Below are 27031 nucleotides of genomic sequence, written 5' to 3'. Positions count from 1 at the left end.
GCCCTCATTGAGTCCCTGCAGGTTGTCACACAGCACTTATTCAGAGGCATACAGGACCTCCTCTGCTCTTAGGAAATGCTTTAGTCTTAGTACTGTGTATGTTTATATTAGAGAGTTGTTGTGCTAATGTCATATTTATGAAGTCATGCCCAAGAATCCTGCTCATTTGTAATGTGTAAATTTCTTGTAGATTATCCAATTCTGTGAATTTGCAAACAAGGAGATAAACACTATTGTAAAATGTCAAGGACACTGAAGATATGATATAAATCTTAATAAGCATTTACTTGTGCCTGGTAAAATATTTACTTTGAAGTTTGTTTATGAGATCTCTGCTTCTGGTCTTAAGCTTTTAGCTGTAGCACTTCAGATATGCCCGAGTGTTGTTCAGAGGTGAGGAGATGAGCAGCGCCCTGCCCTTGATGGCTACAGGGAAATCTGGAGGCAGTTTCCTGCTGACCACAATAAGAACAGATTTAAATCAGAGCAGTGTTCTCATTTCAGTCCAGCGACTCGCATTCAGCACCTTCGTAGCTGATGCTATTGCAGTTTATGAAAGCTGGATGCATGTAGCCTGGAACAATCCATTTTCCATTTCCATGTTGTGCCATTAATATGTTTGCTTATATATATTGCCTTCCCTATACACAGGCCCTGTTAATTAGTAGAGTTACAATATCTTTACTGTGTGTAAACTACCAGTGTGTTACAATGCTGGGGAAATTGGAGAGAGGATTTTACAGAGAGACATATCCCTGTTACTCAGGTTGTAGTGTTCAGGAATTAATTTGTTAAATTAATGCCATTACTTCTCTCATGACTGTGTTTTTCTTTTGTCGGCTTTGATCTAATGTTGTCTCAACAGCTGAGTTTTTAACGGCACTTTGTTTAATTTAACGAGTCTGGTGCACTTTCTCCATTGCAATGTTGCAGAAGAAAGCTTAGTAAAATCTCTACTGAAGTTGCAGCCAGCACTGGGATGAAAATGGACTTCTTCATAGGTTCCTCCTGTGGCTTTTGCTTTAAAATGCTGAAATTAAAAAGTTTGGGCTCTTCCAAGGCTCAGTGAGACCTGGCTGTGAGGGTGAGGGGCAGCGCTGGTACAAGGGTGGGCAGTGCCTGCAGGGTCTGGGGCAGTCAGTGTGTGCAGCCCTGGGGTCCTGTGGAGGGTAAAGCAAGCTTGGTGTGTTGCTGAGAGTCATCTCACATCGATGTTCCTGCCTCCTGGGCTGTCTAAACTGCTGGTGTATTTAATGCCTCCCCTCACTACTGTCATGGAGAGGAGGAATCGGCCCCAAAGCTGTTCCAGCCTATCCTTAATACAGTGAAAGACATTTTGTCTCTGTGACTTGTTGTGCACTGAAAGGGAATTGGTGTGATTTGTTCCCCTGGTCCCAGAGGAAAACAGGGACTTAGGCAGGGGAGGAAAGAGATGGGAGTTTATCTCCTTGCTGTTGAAAGTATTGGCACTGATAAATATCAGTCCTCCCTAGTAATTCCAGATGTGTTTAGAATAATTAAAAGGGGCAGTCAGTAGGTATGCAATTCTAAATCTGATAACTTGTATTTCACTGTGAAATCAGAGTATCTAAATGGCAGAGTAATTTGAAAATATGTTCTGTCTACTGTGAAACCAAGTAATTTATTAACTATTATTTGCATGCCTATTACACGTATTAAATCCTTCTCCTAATGCTGATTAACACAAGGGGTAAAAGTTCTAAAGGTTTTCTGGAAATACATTAGGAAATGTTTTATGAATGCTGCTTCCTAAGAAAGGCAAGATTTGAATCTGCCCATAATCTGTATAAAATATCAACTGGGCCTGTGCAAACAAGTATTCCATATTGGATGCTCTTTAGAAACCTTATCCTGGTGTAAATATTCACTGAATCTGTTCTTGGAACAGAGTTAAGAGCAGGGGCGATTTGGCCAAACCTGCCAGTACCACTAACAGAAATGGCAGGATGATTTGCTTATTTTTTTATTCATTAATCTATCTGTTACATAACATAAACTCTTAATAGAGGGAAAAACAGACCAGAAATGTCAGGAAATGCAAATAAGTTCTGACTTAAGTAAACAGTCCTAATTTTTCAGCTTCATCAGAATACTGAATGGTTCACTTTCATTATCATTTTTCTGCTGCCTCTGCTTGTATCCCAGTCCATATGCAGCTTTGAAACCAATCAGTCTCTCAGGCATGACTGTCAATGCTCACCGAAAAGAAAATCAAACAAATAAGAAAGAACAAAAAGAAGCCTTAGAGTTCTTTTTTGTTATGAACATAAACAAACCTTCTAAGGAAAAACAATATGCCATCAATAACTTACACCAGTGATGTCCTGGAATAGCACAGATCTCTGAGGAACCTCTTGATCTGATCACTTCAGCCAACAATTAAACTTTAGAAAGCTGATTGGCATGTTTTAAAAATGTTTAAATGCGGGGCAGGGTGCTTCATTTTTGCCCTAATCACATTTGACAGTGTTTCAAAAAATATTTTGCTTGAGCCACTAATTTGGTCTTTTCTCTTTTAATTTTGAATTTGTATACCTCCTCTCTTTTCTGGATATGTTCAGAAGGCACTGACCAGAATGATAATGATACAGACCCATTATTTATTGAAAGAACTGTATCAATCCAGTCATGTTCTGCAAAGATCAGAAAAGAAGGGCAGCATTTTTTATTAATAAAAGAAACTGGTAACAGCGTGTTTCTTGTCCTCCACAATTACTATATTCAAAGCGTCTGGTCAAATCATTGAGGCTTATTTTTGAAGCTGAAATAGCCAGAAAGTAGTTCTTAACTAGTTTCAGAAGGCAGTTGTTTGTTTTGTTTTGGGGTTTTTTGTTACTGTTTTTTGTTACTGTTGTTGTTGTTTTTCTAAAATAAATGCTATTCTTAATGTTTAGTTCTTCAAAGAGTAGGCATTACTGTCTTTGGCAGTTTGATACTGAAAAAAAAATAAAATGGCTGCATGATATCTTTAAGTATCTGCTAGTGGGATCTGAAGGATAATAATGAAATACTCTATTAGATTTTAGTCGACAAATCATCTACTTGAAAATACAGTGAAAGGTATTTTCAGCACTGTGTGTCCAGGGAGCTGATCAGTGTGATTTCACTGGTGTGTTCTTACTTCTTGACCAGTTTCTAGTCACCTGTCTGTTGCAACCACCCATTCAATTCTGTATGAAAGATAACTGCTTCTGCAAGTATCAGAATACTGTGTGAAGATATGCAGGCATTGTTGTCAGTGCATAGAAGAGTCCATCCACTGTAAAAGTTAGAACAAAACTCAACCCCCTGGACCCCTTGCTGTGTTTCCTGAAAATATAAGAAACTTGCCAAAAAAATAATTTTCCTTCATGATGTTCTGTTGAACGCTTCTAATGATAATTTACCTTTGGAAAGGGAGTCACTGTATCTGTGCTCCTTTTCCATAAGGCATGTACAAATCTGCACGTGCTTTATACCTGTAACCTGTTTGTGAAAGTGGCTTTTCTGTGTAAGACTTGTGGGCTGTTCCTGCAGCAGGTACCACTGCTGACTGCAAACCCTGCACCCTCGTGGTTCAACAAACGCTACAGACAAGTCTATGATGAGATGTTATAAATGTGCAGGCAACCTTTTTTGTCCTTCTGTAGGAGTGGGGGAGCCCAGCATCTTGTGTTAGGAGGACATCTTCAGCTAACAGCATTAACAAGCAGCAGGGAGGAGTGCACTAGAGGGATGTGTGGGAGGAGATGGAAGAGGGGAAGAATTATGCCCTTTTCTTCAAATTTTCTATTCCTTAGACTTACTTTCATTTTTTTCCCCGCTTTTTTCCCTTGCTTTTTTTTTCTCCTGCCTCTTCCCCTTGCCTAGTCTCCTTTCGTCTCCTCTTTCCAGATCTTCCAGCGATTATCTGACTTTCACCACCTCTCTGACACGTTTGAAATCTATTACGGTCACTTATGGTACCTCCTCACCTGCATCTCTGTATGTTGTGATTTTCCATCCCTCACTAGCCTGCCATGCTCTGGTGATCATCTGTAATTCAGCAAATGAGAGGGAGAACGTAGGTGCTGCCTCCCTTTCTGAGCCTCGTAGCTTATACTGCTGACAGTTCACTTGGCCAGCTCCAAAGCCTGAGCGCTCCCTCTCAGGCTGACTCTGGTTTTGTGTGTTAAGAGTACACTTGGTGGATATTTACATGAAGGACCCAGCGGTGTTAGCCAGTTCTGTATAACAGGGCTGGATTTGAGGCCCTCCAGGGTATTTATATCAGTTTGGCACTCGGAGCACTCTTGGCAGCTCCTTGAGATGATTGGTTTGCTGTGGTTACGCAAAACCACGATAGCATCATAGTTTTTGTAATGCCTTTAAGGACATTCAAAAAAAGGACAGTCTTGATTTCTAGCAATGTGCAGGCTATGCCTACATGTTATGTTTGGAGACTGAGTCAGGGAGTGGGTGAAAAACCTCGTGTGCTGCCTGACTCAGCCTGCAGTAGATGTAGGATGCTTGCAGTGTAGTAGGGTAGCCTGAGCTCAGGCTACTTGCAGATCCTCCCTGCTCTCTGGACTCAGGAGAGCTGCTGTGTCTGTAGAATACCAAGTGGGACAGAAGAAAATGTAAATCTACCATTTGGCTGATGCCCAAAAGCCTACCTCACATTTATAAACATAGACTGAATTTGAAGAATGATTTTTATACATATAGGTATATATAAGCACGTAGATACATGCATATATGTTTATATTACTAGAGGTATCATATTTATTGAAGTGAAGAAACCCCAGGTATTCATTAATTTTAATGAACTAATAGTGAGGAATGACAGCAGTTAAGAAAATCCAAAAATGGTGGGAGAGAAGCTGATGTGCTCTGCAGAGGAAACACGGTGGTGTAGCAGAGTATGTGTGTGGGGAATTGCTAGCCTGGGAAAAAATACTAATGCACTCTCTGCAAAATAAGCAAAAACCTTAAAAGAAAGGCGAAGTAAAGATAGGAAATGCTGCAATATAATGTATTTTTTCCCTATTTTAGTCCGTTGTATGATTCATTACATTGATGTCTTCTGTTAGCAGAGTAAATGGACAGAATACTGCTCTTCCCTCCCCCTCATAAAAGATAATTTAAAATTTCTTCCATCTGAATAACACTCAAAATGAATCAAGCAGTTCCTCTTTATAATATATCCACAGATCCCTTTGGAATCAAAAAATCCAAACATCCAGCAAAACAAGCCCGCTTTGTCCCTGTTGAAGTGTAGATGGATCTCATTCTGCAGTGCCAAGATCTGCTTGGCTAGCCCTCATTTATACTCTCTCTGTTCTGCTTAAGAGGGTCTTGAAGATTAAAAGCTTGTTGGGTGATTGACGTTTCTCCAAAAGCAGGAAAGATGCAAGGATATTGTAATTAGAAAAATGGCTCAGCCTTATTCCTGCACCCAACTTTCACTCTGCTTTGTGCTGTAACAATGAAGAGAGCCTCGCTCACAGGGGGTTTATGCTCCAAGAAGCAGTAACTAGACAGTGCCTTTACGCTGGGGTCCCTTGTCAGGCAAGCTTGAAACTCTCCAGGCAGCATCCCTTCAGTCGTCCAGAACCTCTGCTGATTCCTGAAAGCTGGTCTCCATGAGAAGGGAGTGCAATTCTTTTGTGCTTGTTATCTGTAAAACACAAGTTATGCATCAACATTTTCAGAGCTGTTCGATTCAGACAACGTCTGTCTTACATGGTGTGGCTTCAGCAGCGTCCCTGACATGGCTGAGGTCCTGCTAGTCCTTTCTGGTTACTTTTAAGGTTAAAAACGAGTACTGAATATTCATTATTACCTGTCTACAGGGTTGAAAAAGTGCAAGTGGGAATAAAGTATGCATGTGTAAGCATACAGCAGTCATAAAATAAACTTAGATACCAGTGATTCAGGTTTTTTAGGCTGTATTTAGGTACCCTGCTTCCCTGTCAGTCTCTTTTTAGTCAGAACAGTTCAGTGGGCTGAAGTACTTGTCACCACTGAACTTTTGCGGGGGGGCATTTGTATTGTCCAAATGTGGTCCTTCATGGAATCATGGAACCGTTTAGGTTGGTAAAAACCCCTTTAAGATCAAGTCCAGCCATTAACCCAACACTGCCAAACCCACCACTAAACCGTGTCCCCGAGTGCCCAATCTGTGGGTCTGTTGAATACCTCCAGGGCTGGTGACTGCACCACTTCCCTGAGCAGGCTGTTCCAATGCTTGACAAGCCTTTCCATGAAGAAATTTTTCCTAATATCCAATCTAAATCTCTCCTGGCAGGGGGCTAGTTCATCTTGTCTCATCACTTGTTACCTGGGAGAAGAGACCAACCCCCACCTCACTACAACCTCCTTTCAGGCAGTTGTAGAGAGCAGTACGGTCTTCCCCGAGTGTCAAGATCTCTCTGTGTACCATTTTGTCTGAAAAGCCTTATTTTGTTAGTGAGAAAGAAAACCTGCCTGTATAATTTAAGAAATAAGAAGACTACAGATAAGGAACACGAGCAAGGAAAGAGGTTACAGCAGGGCAAATGTGACCCATTTTGTTTTGTTGATTTTTCAGGGGGGGAAGATTAAACTACATATGTTAACTAAGCAGTTTCACACATTTTTAGTCAAAAATACTGAAATCCAGGACAATTAAATTTGGCATTAAACTTTAATGGAGATCTAAATTTGGAGCTACTCATGTTCTTACAGTTAAGCAAGCACTTAATTGCTTTGCTGGATGGGGTTCCAGGAAAATACTGCTACTGCTGATTTGTTGAATTGGTAGTTGAAAGATTTCTGTAGAGAGGAGTTTAGCATCCACTGGTTTGTCTAAGTATTTTCCACCCACTGGAGGATCTGGTGGAGGGAAGATTTGTGATCCCTTGTTATGTATGCTTGGTCACATTTGGCTAACTTGATGTTTCTGGGGCAAAGAGAGGGTGTATATATCACACAAAAACATTTTCTTTAATAAATCAAATGTTTTTTTCATTTACCTCAAGCCATGTATATGCTACAGTCAAGAAACTGCTCTAGGTTTAATGTGAATAACAGAGCTATTCTATCAAGTCCAGTCCCAGTGTACTTCCTCTGACATCAGTGACTTCAGTGGATTTATTCCAGGGATGGATTTGGCTATTCCTGTTCTGTGTAGGTAAATCTTCAGGCAGTGCTAATTAAGAGAATGTCAACTGATTTTACCATTCCATTATGCTGGACTTTGTAAAGGTTATTTATATCATTCTACATCAGAGCCCAGTGAGAGAATATTTCTGGTGGCAGTTCATCTATTAAAATAGCTGGGAGAAAATGTAAGCACCGCAGCTAAAAATAAAACTTTGTTTCTCAACAGAGCAAGTGACAGCCACATGCATATTTTCAGATTTTAGCATTTTTATGTTTACTGAACAGAGATTGCATTGCTTTCATTATGTTATAAGCACCACCATGTTACTGGAGTAGCTGGTGTTAAGTGGAAGCCAGATGTAAATGTAGCGGTATCTGCAAAGACTTCTCAGCAGAGGTGGTGATTGTTTCCTCTGCTTTAATGATCTGCTGGCTTTAAACCAGGTGACACAGGAAGAGTTTTCTGGTGTGTGTACAGGAAGAGTTTTCTGGTGTGTGTTTATTGTTTAATATAGATTTTCCATGTGAGCTGACTGTGACCCTTGCCTAAGATAATAAATAGATGACCTAACATTCACGTGTTTGTGCTTGTTATATTTTGTCAAGCACACACTATGAACCATTAAGGAAAGCTGTTGTATTTTAAAGTACATAGGACTAAGACCTCTGTTAAATTCAAACAGTATTGTTCAGTTCACTTTCTTTTGTTCCAGTTCAACCATAAATCACAGTGGTTGTCCTTTCAGTTATGATACTCCCTTTTCCAAATTATGGAATGCTGCAGATCCATGTCAGTGACTGGCCATCATGCAGCATTGCAAAATATTCTTCAGAATGGACAGTGGATTTCAGAGCAAGCTCTGTATACGTCTGGGTAGATCACAGATGTATCAACTCTTGACCTCACGTTTTTTCCTCTGCCTCATGTGTGTTCATGATTTTTTGACAGTGGAGTGAAAAAAAAGTAGCTCTTAAGACAGCACATCATCCTTAACTGGTAAAAATGGTTTATTTTCCCATCCTATACTACAAATCAGTGCTTTTTCTACTATCATTATATATCCATATTACTTCTAAAAGCAAGTAAAACATGCTGAATAAGATCAATGCTCTCTTGGTTTGCTACTGCCAGAACTTTTCAACTTGCTGTTTTATGGGGTTGTTTTGTGCATGGAAAAAAATGAGTTCACATAAAAGAGATTCTAATCTGCTTTTATCTGCTGTAGTTCTGGTTTTATGTTTGTTGTGTTACTCCCGAAGTCAGAACAGTATTTAGAGTAGCTTTAGGGTGGGTTTCAGCCATGCTGGCTGCCTACAGACCCTGCATGATTGAGTGCAAGGACACACTGAGCACCCTTTATTTCCTTCAGCCACCTCTCTAACAAGAAGACAGAGAGTTGTTTCCTTCAGGAATGCCACTACACATACCACTGAGTTATCTTCCTATGCAAAGAGCATCCCTGCATAACCCTAGGAAACCTGCTACATCTGCTGCATCTACCAACAGAAACTTTTCTGGTAAAGAGGCAACTTTTATTGGAATTTTAGGATTCTTTTCTGTCTCCAAACTCGCAACAGTTTCATGCTTGAGCCAACAATAGTTTATTATAGAGTTTATTCAAGTGGCTACAGAGAATATTATTGCCATGGATGTCTTTCTCAGGTACTTGGAACTGCATCCTTTCAGTGTGCACTGACAATATAGTTGTTAATAAACACTGAAGCATCCACTGGCACGCTCAAGGACTTGCAGTGGCACTAATTTTCCTTGGCTTGCTTTTCGAGAGTGACAATGATTTTCTTAGGTTACCAGCCTGTAATTCAAAGTCTCTTAGCCCAGCTAATGAAGTGAGAACAACTCTACCCATAATGGACTAGTTCTTTGCTGAGTAAAGTGCTATCAAGAGACACTGAGGCTTGGATGTTTTTAGATATGGCAGACATTTAGCTTTAGAAGATTCAAATTAAACAGCATAAAGAAAATGAAATAAACTGAAAATATACAAATTCATGGTGTCTGGAAAGCAGCAATTGGATTTGTTCATGTTATTGGAGAGCTTTGGTACAGAGACAAGTAGACTAAATAAAAATCTTACTGACATTCTCTGATAAAACCACAGCATGACAGTACAGCCTATCATACTGTAGAAGACTCTGAGGGAAGTGTTTTCTTTGCAGCTGAGAAGACAGAAACACATTATGAATGCTTAAGGTCGATGCAAGGAAACAGAGCCCTGCAAAACATATTTAATATAGGTTTGATTTCCTGTGGAATGTTTTCCAGATGTTCTCTCGAACAGGCCTCTAAAAAATGATGTGAGGTAATTTTTTTTGCAAACAGAAAGATAAAATTCTGTTTTGTGTCACAGTGTCTGAGACACAATCACTGTGTTAATTCTTCATTGCATTAGCTTGCACTCAGGATTTTCACCATATTTTTTGAAATTACTTTTATTACACAAAAGGTCAGTAGTAGTATAAAAATATTTATATAAACCTGTTTCAGATAAATCGTACTTGTTTAGAAGTATGATCACATTTGAGTTTAGTGGTTTCCCTTAAACCCAAAGGAGACTTAATATATTAAATTAAAATTACTCTCATGCATGATCTTGAGTCACTTAGAGGATTTAATTAACATTGATAAACTATGACATTAGTGTTTTGTTAAGTTCTTTTAGATTTTCTGTAGCAGATTCTGTGTAAAAGGATCTAACTGGTCTCCAGCAGATGACATGAGCAAGGGGAAAGGATAATATTAACAGAAAATGGTATAGAACTTACTTTATTTTGCTTTGCACAAAATACAATAAAAGAACATGGGTGTGGGTTATGTTTAATTTGGAGCTCTTGTTAGTCTGAAAAATTTTTAATAGAAGAATAGAAAGAATAAATTTTTGTAGTTTTGATTTTTAAAATATAGATATGCATAGATGGAAGTATTTTTCCTTTTGCATGACTGAATTTGTAAGAGTTAGCTCTCCATTTTCTGGGGTACTAGATGTCCAGAAGGTCCCTAGTAAATAAAAAGCATGAGTAGCATAAGTGCTGGCAGACGTGGTGGGGAACATGGTGCAGACAGTGAGCTGGCCAGTTTGGGTCGAATGCCGGTGCTCATCTGGAGGAACCAGCTTTGTTGGGCTGTTGTGTTTGTGCCTGATGCTCTGAGCAAGCATTTCGTGATGCTAGAAGGCATCTGAATGAATCTTCTGTGGTCTCTGGTGTTTGTTTCTGTATCTGGTTATTCCACAATCCAAATAGGCTGCCTCTGTATAATTGGGGATTGACCATATTTTGCTTCCAGATGAACAACAGTTTTTAGAGATAAATCGAATCCAGAGTCAAATATTTGCTTGGGTTTAGCCTGCCAGTCATTTAAAATAACAAAACAGAGGCAAAACCAGATAAAACCCCAGCTTCTTCCAGTTAGTAGCTGGTATTTGGGATCCAAGATCCTATAATGGTTTCTGCCAGTATTGCAAAAGATTTTGATCAGCTCATGTGAGAGAAACCACATTCAAGATACAGGTCTTGGGCAGCAAATGGTCTGGCATCAGATCTTTACTTTTACCCTCCTTCCCACTTCCCAAGAGGTACAAATGCTCAGCTGGGTGTCAGGATGCAGCATGGGCTAGGAGCTCCCTGGGGCCTGTGGGGACCCCCAGGGACAGGCAGAACAGGAGCTTTCAGGCTGGGTTCATCTCCCACCCCAGTTAGGGAGCAGGGCAGTCCCAGGCATCTCCAAGGGAATAGGCTCGGCCATCAGCCCATGGGCAGACCTGGCTCAGTGTGGCCAGGGCTGGGTAGGGCCAGGCTTGGGGGGGGCAGCAATTGAGGCTTTGTGGGGCTTAATGGGCCACAGACTGGGTGGGGGAAGCCCCAGGGGTGGGCAGGAACATCAGTACCCTCAGAGCCTCATTGTTTGAGGAGGGTAGGAGCAAAAGAGAAAGTAACCTCTTCGTTGAAAAAATTTACTGGAGTTGCTGTTTAATGTGTAAAAGTGGCCTCTTAAAGAAAGATGTCAAAATTTGTAGTTGCTCACAGGTGCTGGATTGTGTGTGTAGATAACTAAGGAGGTATGAGATGTCTTAATATTACCCAGCTTTAGTGTCTTTTAATGAAAACAGAAGGATCAAAGTTAGGTTAGTAAGTGCTGGGAGGGTCATCTCTCCTTATGGAGCTGCTCTGAGGCTTTTTTCGTCTTACTGCTTAATAGAGCTGCTTATGTAGCCTTTGCCTCATTTTCTCACTGCCCTGTTTATGAAAGAAGGAGAAAATTAAATGCTGCTCCAACAATGAAGCCATTAGTTTGGCCACATACCAACCCCTCTTGCCACTCTTGCATCCCAGCAGAAGCAGCACCACCCCAGCAATAGAGGAGCTATTTGTAGCTACAGAGTAGGGTACTGCAGTTGACCCCCACAAAAGAAGAACAAGTATTTGGACTTGTTGTTTTTTCTATAATGGTGCCATTTATCACTATGACACACATTCATTGACTTAGTCTGGGTTTTTTCAGTGTCAGATTTATACTTCTTTTCTGGTTTGAATATTGATGCAGCACTTCCCTTACGTGACTGCACTGCCAAATGGTGTCTAGACGCCGGAGCAGCTTTGACTAATTAGTGTAGTCACCCCAGTCTCGCAGCTTTGGCATTTACCTGCTCTTTATGTTACTGCTATAAATAGGTACCTAAACACAAGCAGCAATGTAGAGAGAGGTGGCAGTGAGCGTGTCCAGACTTCACCTAACATCCCTGAGGTGTGTGCAGAGGACAGCAGTGCCGGTCCCTGCATTCCTAACAAGGCAAGGAGTTGTAACCACTCACTTGGCCATCGCTCCCTGCGTGTGTGCAGTCAGCAGGAGATCTGGATTTCCTGGCCTGCATATCACCAAGTGCAAAGGCAAAGCTGAGAGAGGAGATTGCTCTCCGTGAAGGCTCAGCCCTTGGGTACCAACTGCACAGGCAGAGAGAAATGATGAAGGGAAATCCGCATCTGCCAGCTCAGCGATTCGGGTACTTCTTTGGGAGGACTCTGGTTCATGGAGTTCCTTTCTATAGGCCATGGTTTATACCAGATCCAAACTAAAAATGCTGCTTTAAAATTTTTGTGCCACCTCGCCGTCGATATCATGCTTTTAAATATTGCACCAATACTAAAGCTGAGTTGACCAGCTTTAAAGAGGGAGAACCGATAAATATCAAAGATAACTTCTGGACATCAGAGAACTTTTACAAAACCTTGAGGACAAAAGGTAGTGAAAACCTAATCAATATTGTCTGTGCAACAGGCTGTGCTAATATAAAATTGCCTCAAAAATTATATGCAGATTAAACACAATACTGCTATTAACAAAGCTTATTTGTAAGCAAAATTTGAAAGTTTTGATTCATCCTGCTGTGTATTTGAAGAACCACTGTCATAAGGAGAGCAAATTAACTTTGTTTCCCTTGTATTTTTAACTGTTACAAATTATTTTACTGGTGCTAATACAAAGCATTAGAGAATAGCAGGTTTGGGATTTTTTTCTCTTCTTTTCAGAAAGACTGTTTGTTTGATTTTCTTTGAATTTGCCAATAGGATTATTCTTCCTTTTTCAGCCAGTGGTATACAAAATATTTAAAGTAAGCTTTCCAGAACATCTGCAGTTTACTTTGATGAGATTTTCCAGGTCTAAGATAGAACTAATTTAATTTGTGGGGTTTCTGCCCTAGAAAAGGAAGATTTCTTTTTTTATGGAAGGGAAAGGAAAAAAAACCCATTAATGCTGCTGTGCATAATGAGGATTTTGTGACAGAAAAATAAACTAATAGCTTCTTCTAAATGTGGTCCTGCCACACGTTCTGTACAATATAAAACTGCCTGTCTCTGTCCAGTAGTGAGACACATCTCTGTTCATAGCACATATAAAATTGTGCACACCTGATGGTATGTGTTGAAAGCTCTGTTTGTTCTCTAGATAACAAAACTGCTCAGTTATGTGGTTAGACACTTGACCACAAGTTAGTACCTGCAAGTTCTTTCCTGCTGAAGGAGCACTAAGTTAACACAGTATGCAGATTTTTTTTTTTATAGGAGTGCTATTATCTGATTGCTCTTATTCTGCGTCCCTAAAAGAATTGTCTCTTTTACTCAAACAGTTCTTAATGTTCATGTGCAATACTTTAGGATTAATGGTTCTCATTAAGCTAATTTGTCTCTCTCTCTGGATAAATAGCAGTACCACTGTTTTGGTGTTAACTGATGAGCACCCTTTCATCAGTGCCAGTCTGCTGGAAGTGTTTGGGGCTAGATCTTCAGTGGGTGTTAATCAGCAGATCTTCTCTGAAAGTGTTATTTTGTGGCAAGTATAGGTCTGTCTCTGTTTTTATTTTCTGGCCTTAACTTTATTTCCAGTGGAAATGAACCCACATAAATATCAGCTGTAGTTAAGAGCTCAGGAGAGAGTGAGAGCTTTGATAGGATGAAGTTTGGATGACTCACTAGGGAAGAGGTGTGTGATAATGTCCAGTGATGCCTGGACCAGAGCTGTCTGAACTATATTTGACTTAAGAAAACTTAAATGTGCAACATTGTCAGATCATTACCTTTTATTACCACAAAAAGTTTTCATAAATTCACATACTAATCAAGCTGTATGTAAAGGAGATCAGCAGAGCACTTTTTAGCCGCCTTTAGGGCTTACAACAAATAAGTTCTTTAAGCAGACTGGGTAGTAAATGACTGGTGTTATTCCATAGTTATCAGTCTTTAGAAACGTTTGGAGAAAAAGAATGTATTATATGATCTCTGTACCAGTGCACCTAATAAGCTAAGGGAGAACTGGACATTTAAGAAGGATGAAGTGATTGCAAGGCGTGTTTTCAGGATTATCAAGACGCTGATTGTATAATTGCATCTCCAGAAAGATTTATTTGTGGTCACATAAATTATGAAATTTAAATTTGAGGAGCTGCTTTGTTTTAAAAATGCAAAAATGCTGCACATGCAGCAGGTTTGCCCTTTCTACCAGGGCAGAGGTTTTTCAGACTAGGTAGATGAAGTAGGTTCTGTTCTGTCCTAAACCTTACTTCATACAGGAATTAGTAAAATCCTTGGAAACTGTCAACTGTCTTTGTTCCCAGCTGATCCAAAGGCTGGATTCAAGCCACTATCTTAATTATTGACTGGGAGAGGAGTCGGTGCAGTGACATAGAGTTTCCTTGCCCAGATTTTCTTTCAGGTGCTGCTGTTTATCTCTTCCCATACTTTGAGACCCATTTCTTCTCAGCCTGTCTGCTGATAGGCACAGTATATATTAAGCAGCAAATTAAGGATTTTATGTGAATTTAGGAATTTATCTATATGTATAGGGTATCTTGAAGGATTGGTAGAGAGCTTTACTTTTTAAGACTATTAAAGGCAACTGGGTAAAAATTCGTGTCTCGAGGTTAAGTGGTTAAATAAGGGAAGAGAAGGAATGAAAAGCTTAGAGTTGACTTGTAGCTTGAAGGCAACCATGGATTTGCTGGTGTCAGTACAGCTAGTGAGAGAGGGAACTAAAAAAAAGCCATGAGAACAGCTCAGATAAATTCAGGTATAGGTTGCCTAGAGTCTATTTATAGTGTGCTTTGTCAGACTAAGCCTGTGAACCTTTTGAAGTTTGCCCATCATTACTTTCAGGCCAATTAATGATGTGTATCCAGTCCCATTCTGTGGTGGGTAAAACAATAAAGTAAACAAAGATAATTAGTCTCTGGAGTATGTAAACAAATAAAGTAAATCACTTGCAAATCACTTGTTTTTGCTAACTTTTGTGGGTTTGTTGCAAAACTGAAAAATTTATATTGTAAATCTGCATAATCCTAGAGCAGTGATGAAAATTCATATATTTTACAATTCTGATTTTGAGAGAGCTTTGCAGAGAGTAAGCACCTGATCCTGAGACATTATTACTGTGGGTTTTTACAAAAGAGCATTTTTGTACCTATTTCAAAGAAGAGAAGATTGAAGTAGGGATGTTAAATATTTTTTTTCTTGGAGATAGAGATCTAAATGATACTTTGTAAATAAAGAATAGTCATTGATCCAAGTTTATGAGCCTGAGCAGGGCAGAAGAGCAACTGCAAAGGTGTGGGACCTTGGCCCACCTCATCTCAGTGCCTCACAAATTTTACAGACCTGAATGGGAGCATTATGTGGCCTTTAAAGTACAAATAACCAGAAGAGATCATGGCTGCTTGTCCTTTTATTTTGTTTTCCAACATAGTAGTTATCAGTTATTGACAGTACAGCTTCACTCCGGGTCTTAAAGCACCTCCTGTCAGTAAGCAGTGCTCTCCCCTTCTTAGTCATGGGGCCACTGGGGGAACTGAAGATAATATGGCCATTCAGCAGCAGAGCTCCATGCAGAGCGCACATTCCCTTTCCTCGCTCCTGAACTCAACACTCCAGACTTCGGATAAAAGCACATTTCAACAAGAACAAATAGATTCTCAGTACTGTGGCTCTGGGGGATGTGGAGACCGTGCCAGCTGGTTCTGCCTGCTCCCCCAGTTCAGCCAGCTGGTCCTGCAGGCCAGTCCAGAGCAGGGGGAAGCGTATTCCCTGGAAACTCAGGACGGTACCAAAGCAGGTCCTGCTTCCACTCTTGCAGTAAGAGGGCTCTGTGAGTACAAACATACAGTTTTGTGTAATCAGTAAGACAGCAGAAACTGTGTTCTGAATCTTTAGGACAACAGACTCCACTTAGAGTTCAGATCCAAGAAAAATGACTGATAAAATCACTCTTTGTCTTTTTTTTCTTGGCAGGAAAATCCAGAACATTTCTTTTAGTAAAGGGCAGACATTGCCCTGTTGTTCTGTCCCTTTTTACTGTTTTCTTACACTTTTTTGTTCTGACTACAAAAATAGACTCTGGAAAGTGATGCATTTTGAAAAGAGACTCTCATCAGCTGAAATGTGTCCAATATGCATTTGAGTTAAAGGATATTAAGCCTTGTCCAAAAATAAAGAGAGTGTAAAAGGTAAGAACGCCTGCAGGCTTGATTTTTAAAGATACGCATTTTTCTTCATGTTGCAGATCTCGCCTTGCAGATTTCTTCACAAACTGCCAGCCTGAGTCACGGTCTGTTAGCAGCTGTCTGAAGGAGAACTATGCTGACTGCCTGCTCGCTTACTCGGGGCTTATTGGTAAGAAGGCAGGGAAGGGTGGGGGAAAAACACCCAAACTACGTTTCGAAGGCCCACATGAAATAAAAACTGGAATATAGTGCTATACAGAATCACAGGATCAGCCAGGTTGGAAAAGACCTCTGAGATCATCAAGTCCAACCTTTGACCCAACACCACCTTGTCTACCAGACCATGGCACTAAGTGGCACATCCAGTCTTTTCCTACAGGCCTGCAGGGATGGTGACTACACCACCTCCCTGGGTAGCCCATTCCAATGTCCAGTTCACTCTCTCTGTGAAGAACTTCTTTATAAAGTTTAACCTAAACCTCCCTGGCATAGCTTAAGACTGTGCCCTCTTGTTCTATTGCTGATTGCCTGGGAGAGGAGACCGACCCCCACCTGGCTACACCCTCCTGTCAGGGAGTGCTGGAGAGTGAGAAGTTCTCTCCTGTGCCTCCTCCCTCTCCAGTGTGGAGATTCTCCAGGCCAGATTCTCCACCTACGTGTATTGTCCCTGTTTTACCTTACAGAGATTCCTGGGGTAATTTTGTACATTGCAAGAAAACTAAGGATGGAAGATATGGAGAGAAAGGTGCTTGAATTTGAAATAAATTCAGGGTTAAAACGTAGAGCTTATTAAGATGGTTGAATTTGGACAGGACAGAGGAGTAGGAAGTTAAAAAGAACAAGTGAAACTGCCACTTGGTTGATTTTGCAACTGCCATCACAAGGTTGGGTAAATACCTCCTGGTCTTCAGGGAAAGTTTACAGGACATTTGAGGTATGAAACAGTAGATCAATTCAGCCTCGTTTCACTTCCAACTGTTTTTCTTTCCATGATATCCTTCTGTCCACTCTAAATGTTTTCTGAGATGCCTGTCAGTGAGATGAACTGAGACTAAATTTATCTTCTGAAATCCTTTTCCCTCCCCCACATAATTATTTTTATTTGTTGTCACCTTCCTGGCTGTCAGCAGGCACAGGGATGCCTTTATGGAAACCAGATTCCATATGCCACACGCAGTATTTGAGAGAGATCACGTCAGGAAGCGGAACATGTTGTAGAAATACTGTAGTTGGGCAAAAAATAATAAGTGAATGTCAAAACTCTGGAACAAAACAAAACTTGAAAGGCCACCAGATAAGATGTTTTTAAGCTTAGAGCCTGCACCTGCTGCGATGCAGTAATATCCCCTTCTGTTGGGCATGAAGGTGCCAGCTGAGGCCCTGCAGTTGATCCTGCTGTTAAATAAATGTCTCTGGAGATAATATCGAAGCCAAAACATTTCCCAAGTAGGTTGGTTTTGCTGAGAAATGACTGAAAGCTATATTCAGTGGCTTATTGTTATCATTCTTATTACTCCAGCAGCTAACAAGTGAGGCAGGTCCACATGGCAACGGGTACACTGAGATGTGATGGCTTCAAAGGGGATGCTTCTGTGACTGAAGAGATTAGGACAGTATGCAAAGGGTATAACATATGAACAGTTATGACAGAATGTCATTTGACTCTGAAACAGAATTGAATAGCCTTGAAATCTGATCTAGTCAATGAGATTAAGAAGTCTGGCTGCTGGCAAGGAGTAACTGTTACTAATAGATACTTCTGGGTAAGAGCTGCCAGGAAGTTCTTGCTGGACCTAGTGAATTTTGCTGGCAGGTTTGTTGGTTTCATTTTTCAGTTTAACCCCAAAGATGACCCAGTTCCTGTTGTCAGGTGTTTCTGTGTTACTGTGGGTGACCGTGCTGCAAAACACTGTCACACATCAGAAACGTGGAATGGATCCCTGAGGGGTTGAAATCAAAAGGAGATCTAGTTTTCAAAGGGAAAAAAACATATAATTTTCTTCTTCATGCTAGTCCCAGGAGACATGCAAAACAGGAACTGGCTTGTGTTACGAGAGTTTTTACTTCTTAGTAGTGATTCTGTTAAACCAAGAAAATTATCAAAACAAATGTTTCTTGTGCTGAAGCAGTAAACTCCTGCTTCTGATTGCAGTCTGATATAAAAGTGTAGTAAATTATGTCAATACCATCAAATTTGTAAGATCCTGCGATAGAAATGAGAGATACAATCTTTCAGCTGTCTGTGTAATATATATAATACACAGGAAGAAGAGAGAGACTGTGGGCAAGAGGCTGTTACAGATCCATTCATTTACTGGAGCTTCACAGTCTCCTTTTAATTAAGATAAAATATTTTTCATTAAAATATTATTTCATTTAGCCATTTTATTAAATGCAGCAAAAATTGCACCTCCATAGAGTTTGTTCAGGAAATTGAGGATTCTTTATGGAAGGTACAGTGGATGTGAGTCTGTAGTCATATACAGGGACGTAAATAAGAGTAAACTTCACTGAAATTAGTGGAATCTCACCTAAAATGAACTACTTAAGTGGAAATAGAATCAGGCAGTTATTGTATGAAGTGCTTTATCAATTAAATGGAGAACTTGCTGTAGAGGGTGCATTAAGGTTTGCATCAGGGTATTATGTGCATAATTTTAAAGGTATGTATATTTTACAGGAATTCTGAAAATCTGAATTAATTGCTTTAGGCTCCTTGTTGTAGTATAGGGATAAATTAATATTTTTTTTTAAAGTAACAAAAAAATAGTAAAAAATTATTACATGTAAAATGAGACTGTGGATAGCCATGTTTGAGAGTCAGTGCTTTGGTTTCAGCCTAGCTAAGCCATCTGGACCTGTCTGCACTCCCACATCAATTAAGTTTGTTCTAACTGCTGACTTCAAGGTCTGCTTTAGCATTCACTTTCTGTCACATTTTCCCTTGTCTTGAGCAAAACCCATCTAATTTCTCTGTCATTCCCAGGAATTCCATGAGAGTTTGTGTGAATAAGCTGGAGTTGCTTTGGGCCAAAGGAGCTTCAGCCCCTTACTATTCGTCCTGGACTCACCATCCATTTCCTCATTCTTAATTGACCTTAATTTGAGCAACCTCTTGGCTGTTCAGATCAATTCTGCTTTTGTCTAAAATATGAAAAATATGAAAATATATGTCTGCTTACTTTTGAGAACATCACAGAACTGTTTGATAGAGAGAGCTCAGAAAACCAAGCATGTCCTATTTTACTGCCAACCACCATGGCTTCTCTGATCCCTTAGTGTCCTTCAGCAGAATTTCCAAGATGCCAGCTAGTGGGAAGGGAGGGGGGGGGGGAAGGCACACACATTGCAGGGAAAAAAGAAAATCCACCCCAGGAAACCAAGCACATAATCCGCTTGGGTTCACATCTGCCCCCAGGTTTAAATGACAGACTGATTTTCTACTAGCTGCTCTTTCAGCCACTGTGTTTATGCTGGATGTACAGTTTGTGTGCTGTGTACACACTTTCCTTGTCCTGTCTTTCCTGTATTCATCAACCCCTAATTGTACCTTGGTATCTGTTACACTTTTAACCCCTGTCTTGACCCATTTTAATTACCTTATTACCCCTTTGTGATAAGAAAGTCTTACCTCAGTGACCTTTTTAATTTCCTCCATACCTTTCTGGTTTTTTAACCCTTCACTAAGCACTGGCTAATTAGAATTATTTTTTTTTAGCCTACTGTTTTCTTTCCATTTGCAAAATCCACTTTGCATTTTCTCTCGCTTCTTTTCAGATCGTGTTGCATGGCTGAAATAGTGTACTGAACCATCAAATGGATAAGGGACAGGCATTTTAATATGTTTTATTTTAATTTAACATCATTCCTCTTCTTATTTATCTACTATCCAGTTTTCATTAATGATTCAAATGATATTTGCCTATTTTACTAAATTCTCTACCTCAATTTAATAAATTTTGAACTGTGCTATTTACTCATGTGCTAATCTCATGTAGAATTTGATCAATTATTACTATGCAACTATCTTCTAAAAGCTGGAAGTAGAGAAAGGTAAGGGAGTGCAGTCTAATTTAAGAACATCCCAAAACAAGAAAAAAGATGCTTTTTTATGAGTTTGGCAATGGGGCTGCATTTGCTTTCACCTACATTACTGCCTTTCTCAGGCCAGCCCTAATGCCTGTTCTCCTTTGTCTCCCACATCATATATGCAGCAGTTTGCATGTTGATTTGCTCAGTTCCCAGCACTGCCTTGGTGACTTAAAGGCTGTTTGACATTACTCTGTGATTCATGTTATTTCTAATGTTCCTTTTTTTAACCTAATGTTTGATAGCCCTTTCCTGTGTGTTATTGCAGACTGTTGGACCCTGGACCTATAGACCAAATTTTCATTGCTAGCGTACACTTTATGTCTCTAACATTTGTCCTTTGTCTATTCCATCTTATTAATGACTACTTGGATGTCACTTTTGAGGAGATGTGATCACATTTCCTCATGATATATAACCTGTCCTAGAATTGCAGATTATCAAGTGAGGAACATATTCCCTGAAAAAGCAGCTTAACAGCTCTGGAATACTTTCTCCTTTTTATTAAATTTTTCCTTTTTGATCAGACAAATAAAATAAGGTTCACACTTCTCAATCTTTAGGGAAGTTTGAAATATCTGACCTGCTGGGTGATGCCTTCAGTTAGACCACTGGCTTGAGCAATTGCTGATCATGAAAGAGTTTCCCAATCCAGATGAGTGATGAACAGTTGCTGTACATCTTTCAGGACAAAAAATGCCTTCTTTGGTTTCATTTCATTCTTGGTAGCCTTGAGTTGACATATAAATATGAGAATATTTACTCAAGAACTTGTAATAGAGCTAAAATGACCCTGTGGTTGGAAGTTGTTGACAATGTTTAGGAAATAATCACTGTACTGAAGAAGTAGTGAGACAGCAAGATTAATAGGAATTTATTACCCGCAAAGAATCTGCTGTTACCTTTTCATGCACGCTGGGTTTTGCTCTGTTCATCACCATAACCCACTCTGTTGGCAGATTCCTAATGAGCACCCTGAGGTTAACACTCCTCCAGGACATATCAGGGCTCCCCTTAGCATGTCTAGCATTCTCCTTGCTCATGCATTTCAGAAATGTTTTTTCAGGCTGGCTGCAGACTCAACGAGGAATCACAGGTCTGGATACCTAGTTTCAGCTGTTTATTTGCAGATAGAATTAAAATGGAGGGCGGAAAAAAAAAAGGCAGGCAAGGAAGAAAAAATGGATTTTTAGAGTGCAATTCAAGCAACCAAGGGTGTGAACTATAAACGCAAGGCTGGGTGTCACAGGCTGAAAAGGAGCCAGAACTGTTAAGTGTGGAGGTCAGAGCCCTGCTGTGGGTCTGTGTTGTGAATCCAGCCCCGAATACATGACTTGCCAGGTGCTGTTTGCTGTCTTCTTAGGATGGAAGAGAGTATTTTAGTACAAGAGGTTGCTCACAGTACTGTGCTTCCCTCTGTTAACAGGCACCGTGATGACACCAAACTACATAGACTCAAACAGTCTCAGTGTTGCCCCGTGGTGCGACTGCAGCAACAGTGGTAATGACAGAGATGAATGCCAGAAGTTCCTGAATTTCTTCCAGGACAACATATGCCTTAGTGAGTACAAAATTAGATGTCTTTTAATGTGTTTTAGGATGGGTTTTAGTTTGTTTTTTGGTGTTGTTTTTTTTCTGTTTAAGTGTGTTACGATACATCAAGGCCGTTTCTTTGCACTTTGTAAGCATGGTTCTGTTATAGGTGTTAAAATTAAAAGAACAAGCAAATATGCCTGATAGTGAGGTTTCTTTCGGCCAAGATTGCAAACGTGACGAGCTTTTGGAAAAAAAAAATCAAATAACAAAGTTGTAGGGTATTGAAATATGTTTACATCACAGATCATATTTGGACCTTAATGGTCAGGCAGCATCTTTACCAAAATATTGCAACACCTGGGGGGTTTCTGTGTAATTTAAGAACTTCATATAAAAAAGACATGTAGCTTATGATATGAAGGATTTGCTGTAAGTAAGTATAAATTGGATTGTGCTTGCAGTTTATTGCCAACTTCAAGTTTTTTAGGGTGTTTGATCTCAGATGCCTGGTTTTAACACAAGCCTGGATGGTAACTATTGTAAAGATTTTGTTAAATTACTGATTTTTTTTTTTTTTTTTGGTCAGACTCACTTCCAAATTAGGGACTATTATAAATTTCAGAATGGCTCAGTAGAGTCGATTTTGGCAGGTTCTTTTTTCAAATTTCCTGTCTGCCTGGAGCAGCATAATTGGATGAGGTGGAGTGTGCATCAGAGTTTTAATTTCAGATAAATGAGGAGGCTAAAAGAGCTTGGCTTCCCTAGCCTGGCAGAACAGAAGTTGAAAGGATGTGTGATTGTCCACAAAAATTGCATTAGAGGGGCAAACCCAGGATTACTTCACCTGGAGGACAATGTTGGCATAAGAGCAGAAAGGGAGACATTTTCCATACGTATTTAGGCTCAAAATGAGAAGAATTTTAACCATTACACTGAAGTTAAGAAAAAGGCTTCCAGCAGGAGTTTTGAGGGTAAAAATGGATTTAAAAGTCATATTTCATCAGCTTATGCAAAGAAGCATTCATAGAGCATTGCTTTCTTCAAAAACAGTAAATGAACTCAATGGTCCAGACTGTTCCGTCCAGCCCTACAGACCTGAGCTGATGCAGGGCTCAGTCTGTATTTTAACAGAGTCTGAAAATCTCCATTGGCAGCTTCTCAAGAGGCAGCATCATGGTCAATACATGGGGAACTTTGCCTACAAAAACATGAGGATACACTGTTTATTAAACTGTGGAAGAATTAATCACTTAAGATTATTTAACAAAATAAAAAGAGAAAAGAGTTCAATTTATGATGGGGTAAAGTTTAGCAATATACCATCAGACCTTCCTCAAGCCTAATGGGGGTTGCCATTTATATATATTGTAATGCTTGAGATTGTATTCATTTGTGAATGTGTTAATCTCTAGAGTGTTAAAGGTTCCTTTTAGAACATAAAGACAGAGCAATTCTTCGTCCTTTCTTTTGCCATCGGTACAAAAGCATTTATGAAGACAAATCAAAGACAGTAGAGGTTACTGTGAGACAAATTATAGTCATCTTAGCTGCAAGAGATGTCTTCCTCATGAAGAAATTGCAGACATTTCTGGTTTACTACAAAGTTTTTCTTTTAGGTAGAGTGGGAAAAGTTAGTCGTTTGGGGCATTTACAATAATGTGGAAAAGCTATCTTTAATAAAAATCCATTTAGTTACTGATGCAAAATGGAAGAGCTGGGACTGTACCCTGCGGGCCAGGGAAATTGGAAAGCAGGAGACTAAGGATCATATTCACACTGTGCCTGATGTGGAACTGGGATTTGAAACTGAGTGTCTCATGTCCCACATACACACCTGAAATCCTGGTCTTTCTTGGTCCTCCCCGTGCACTTTTCCAGAAATTACACTCTGGAGTCAAAGTGCCTTTTGCAAACAGATGTTAAGTTGAAACCAGAGTGGAAGTTTTGATTTCAGAGGATGGGTGTGAAAATACAAGTGAAAATTCAAATCTGTTTTAATAATTAGTCCCATGAAGACAAGCATTTTGTTGTTTTCTTTTTATCTGTATTAGGTAAAGTGTTTCTTTATCTCAGCACTTTCCTGCAGAATATGGGTTTATGTCAGAACTGTGAAATGGGCCCAATTTCCAGTTTAATAGGACCCAAATAAGATATATTCCTCTCTAAAATTTTGGCTGTATATTACCTTGCTTTTACTTTTGTCCTCTATAATGAATTTACAGAATTCCTACTGATCTGAATGGGATTCAGTGTATCTACCCATCTGCTCAAAGAATTTGTTCACACTTGCCTGTGAGTTAGTTAATAAAAATTATTGTGAGGACCTTTACTAGAGCAGTTAGACACTTGAAGCACCTCCTTGAAGTCCTTACGGTTTTTGAAATATGTTTGCAATATGTATTTCAAATATATTTGTGTATTTGAAATATTGTGAAAATATGAGGAGGGGGTGGGATACCTCTTCTGTGAGTTGGTGTTGTTTAGCTTGAAAGAAGGCTCTGGAAAGACCTTATTTTGGCCTTTCAGTGCTTAAAAAAGGGGGGTTCCAACCCAAACCATTCTGTGATTCTGTCATAAAATCATAGAATATATCAAGTTGGAAAAGACTCATAAGGATCATCGAGTATGACTGTACGAAATAATTGAAGAAAGCTAATTGTAGAGACCACTTGTTACTTAAAAAACTGGAAGGGTTGCACGTATTTCTGTGACCTTTCTTGCAGTAGTGGAAACAAAGAGTTGCTGTCAATTTAGGAAATAATAGGAAAATATTGGTTTATATATTGCCTCATTCTGGGGAAATGAAGGAAACGTAGCATTCCACTCTTCCCACTTTGTCTCCATTAACTCAACTGATTCTGGTGCTTTCTACAAATTCTTCTCTTTGCATGTTGAAGTTCTGAGAACTAATATCGTAATAACATACATATTTTCCAGTTGAAAATTAAATGTAAATTATTTTATAAGCCAAGGAATACTACTGAGAAGAAGTATTAATAACTTCCACATATTAGTCCCCAGTGAAATTGTTTGGTTTCTTGTACAAAGAATTTGAAATAAGAAATCCCCAAATCCATGTTGAATCCCCAAAGACCTGATTAAAAACTGTTTTTCTATTTGTTTTATAAAAACTCCAACCAATTTACTCTTGCTATAAACACACTCTTTAATCCCGTGAAACTGTGATAAGCTTTTTAACTTTTATATTCTAAAGTTTTAGTTTAAGCATGTTTCCTTCACCTAATTATGCAGATTTTGATTGAAAACTGTAAGGAAAAGATTGCCTTAGTTAAACTATTTTGTACTTACAGGCATATTAGTTTTACCACAACAAGCTGTAGAAATAAATATTTTGCCTGTTCTCTGTTTTCAGTCTGCTAAAATCACCTGCCTGAATTAGGACATGACATTCAAACTGTACTTTAAATCCTCAGAGTAAATTTTTGAGGCTTTTGGATGGTAACAAATATGATTATGGTAAGTCCTAGAGTGTCTGTCAAGAATTACTGGAAACATTACAAAGAGGAGACTGCACCAGATAATTACGACCCCAGACTCTGAGTTCGTGTTTCAGACAGGTTCAAAATTAAGACACGTTTTTCAGCATAAAAAATGAGTTTCTCTAAATACACATTTTCAATGTAATAATTATAATAATAATAAAAAACAACTCAGTTCTGCTCTTTGCCTTTTGTTTTTAGAAATAGAAAATTGCCTGTAATTTATTTTTACAGAAAACGCAATTCAGGCCTTCGGCAATGGTACTGATGTGAATGTCTGGCAGCCAATCTTACCAGTACAGACCACGACAGCCACAACTACAACAGCTTCCAGACTGAAAAACACAGGTTCAGAGACCACCAACAATGAAATACCCTCCCACAATGATTCACCAGCATGTGCAAACCTGCAGGTAAGAGAGCTCTGTACTTGTTGCAGTGAATAAATGGAAGTTTTTCATAGATATCTGTAGGCTCCCACTGCCTAAGTGGGTGCCTGCATAAATTAAAATATTTGTTTATTCCCATGTTGTAGGATATTGTAAAATATCAGATACTCTTATTTGATATCAGAAACCTGCATATCTCAAAGTGGACTTTATTGCCCCCCTGACTCAGAAACAGAGAGTAGTATTTCATTTCTTATCACAGGTTTGAATATGAATGTGGCACTGTCCAAACCCTGCCAGGATATGTCAGAATAAATTAATTCCCTGAGTAACCCAAATTCAGAGGGAGCCCCTAATACGAGCTTGCATGTCCTACTGCCTTCTGTCTTATGTTATTGGCAATGAACTCGAGGGTTTTTGGCTGAGTAGGTTTGGATATGAGAGAATATGTGGTGAAGAAGCTGAACAAAGATAGAAACAATTTTGGATCAGGCACTCTCCTGAAGTGGGATTGAGGTCATGGATGTGATTTTGGCCAATGACTGTAGTGGTTTTCTTTGACACTTAAAGTAGGCTATTCATGGTGCATCATTGCTTCTGGATTTAAAGAGCTTCATCCCTTGCTGAAGACAGTATATGCAGCTCTTAAAAAGTTTGAAGAACTTGGGTGGGAGACAACAGCAAAATCAAGGCAGGAAAAAGGCAGCAGGAATTGTATGCTTAAAACATCCTTAGGCCAGATGAGAATCTGGGGCTATAAAAATTTCTGATGGTTTCAGTGCTGAAGCAGGTCAGGGGGAGATGAGCTTGTCCTGTTTATGTTTGTCTTTACAGAAGGAAAATTGCTATGTGACACAAATGTAAGTGTCAAGTTTTAAGGTCTCATCTGATATTAAGATAAATTTTTTGGGATTTCCAAACTTTTCCATTCTTGTAGCATTGACTTTTTGCTTCCCTATAAAAAATTGATTTTGTATTTTTCATATTAAACTGTTTCCATGTGTATTGAAACAAGAAGGTTTTATTCTTTGGAAGTGCGTTTTGCTGCTTAATTTTTCCAGCACCATCTCTCATCTTCATCCTTTTCCAGTTCCTGCATTTATTTCATATTGAAAATTGTATATAAATCAACATCAGAGGAATTTCATGGTCACAAAGTATAGGGGGTTAATGGTAGATGGTGCTGAGTTTAGGTGCTTCTGTTTTTCATATCTGTACGTTCGTTATGATTTAAGCCTTTTAAGTTATTGTTGAGAGAGATAGTTATAGGTATATTTTGATATTTGCAATAGTCATTTGACCAAATAGAATATACTGAAAGAAATGTAACCTTTTAAACAGAAACTTTGAATATCTTGGATTTGGAACAAGACCTCGATGGGATATT

General features: G+C 39.3%; 1 protein-coding gene across 1 annotated transcript in view; it reads left to right on the top strand.

Moving 5' to 3' along the window:
• The window catches only part of GFRA1 (GDNF family receptor alpha 1), a 141895-nt gene that overhangs the window by 90696 nt on the left and 24168 nt on the right, over positions 1-27031 (top strand). Inside the window, exons 5-7 of the mRNA XM_027884895.1 lie at positions 16190-16299; positions 21646-21780; positions 25490-25668. Coding sequence (XP_027740696.1) covers positions 16190-16299; positions 21646-21780; positions 25490-25668 — 424 coding nt within the window. The remainder of the gene's footprint in view (positions 1-16189; positions 16300-21645; positions 21781-25489; positions 25669-27031) is intronic.

This window comes from Empidonax traillii, unplaced genomic scaffold (genome assembly GCF_003031625.1).
Source record: "Empidonax traillii isolate 1590-97213 ecotype Southwest subspecies unplaced genomic scaffold, ASM303162v1 scaffold156:size1289327, whole genome shotgun sequence".
NCBI lineage: Eukaryota > Metazoa > Chordata > Aves > Passeriformes > Tyrannidae > Empidonax > Empidonax traillii.
The sequence above is the reverse complement of the archived record's forward strand: the minus strand, read 5'-3'. Positions and strand labels throughout refer to the sequence as shown.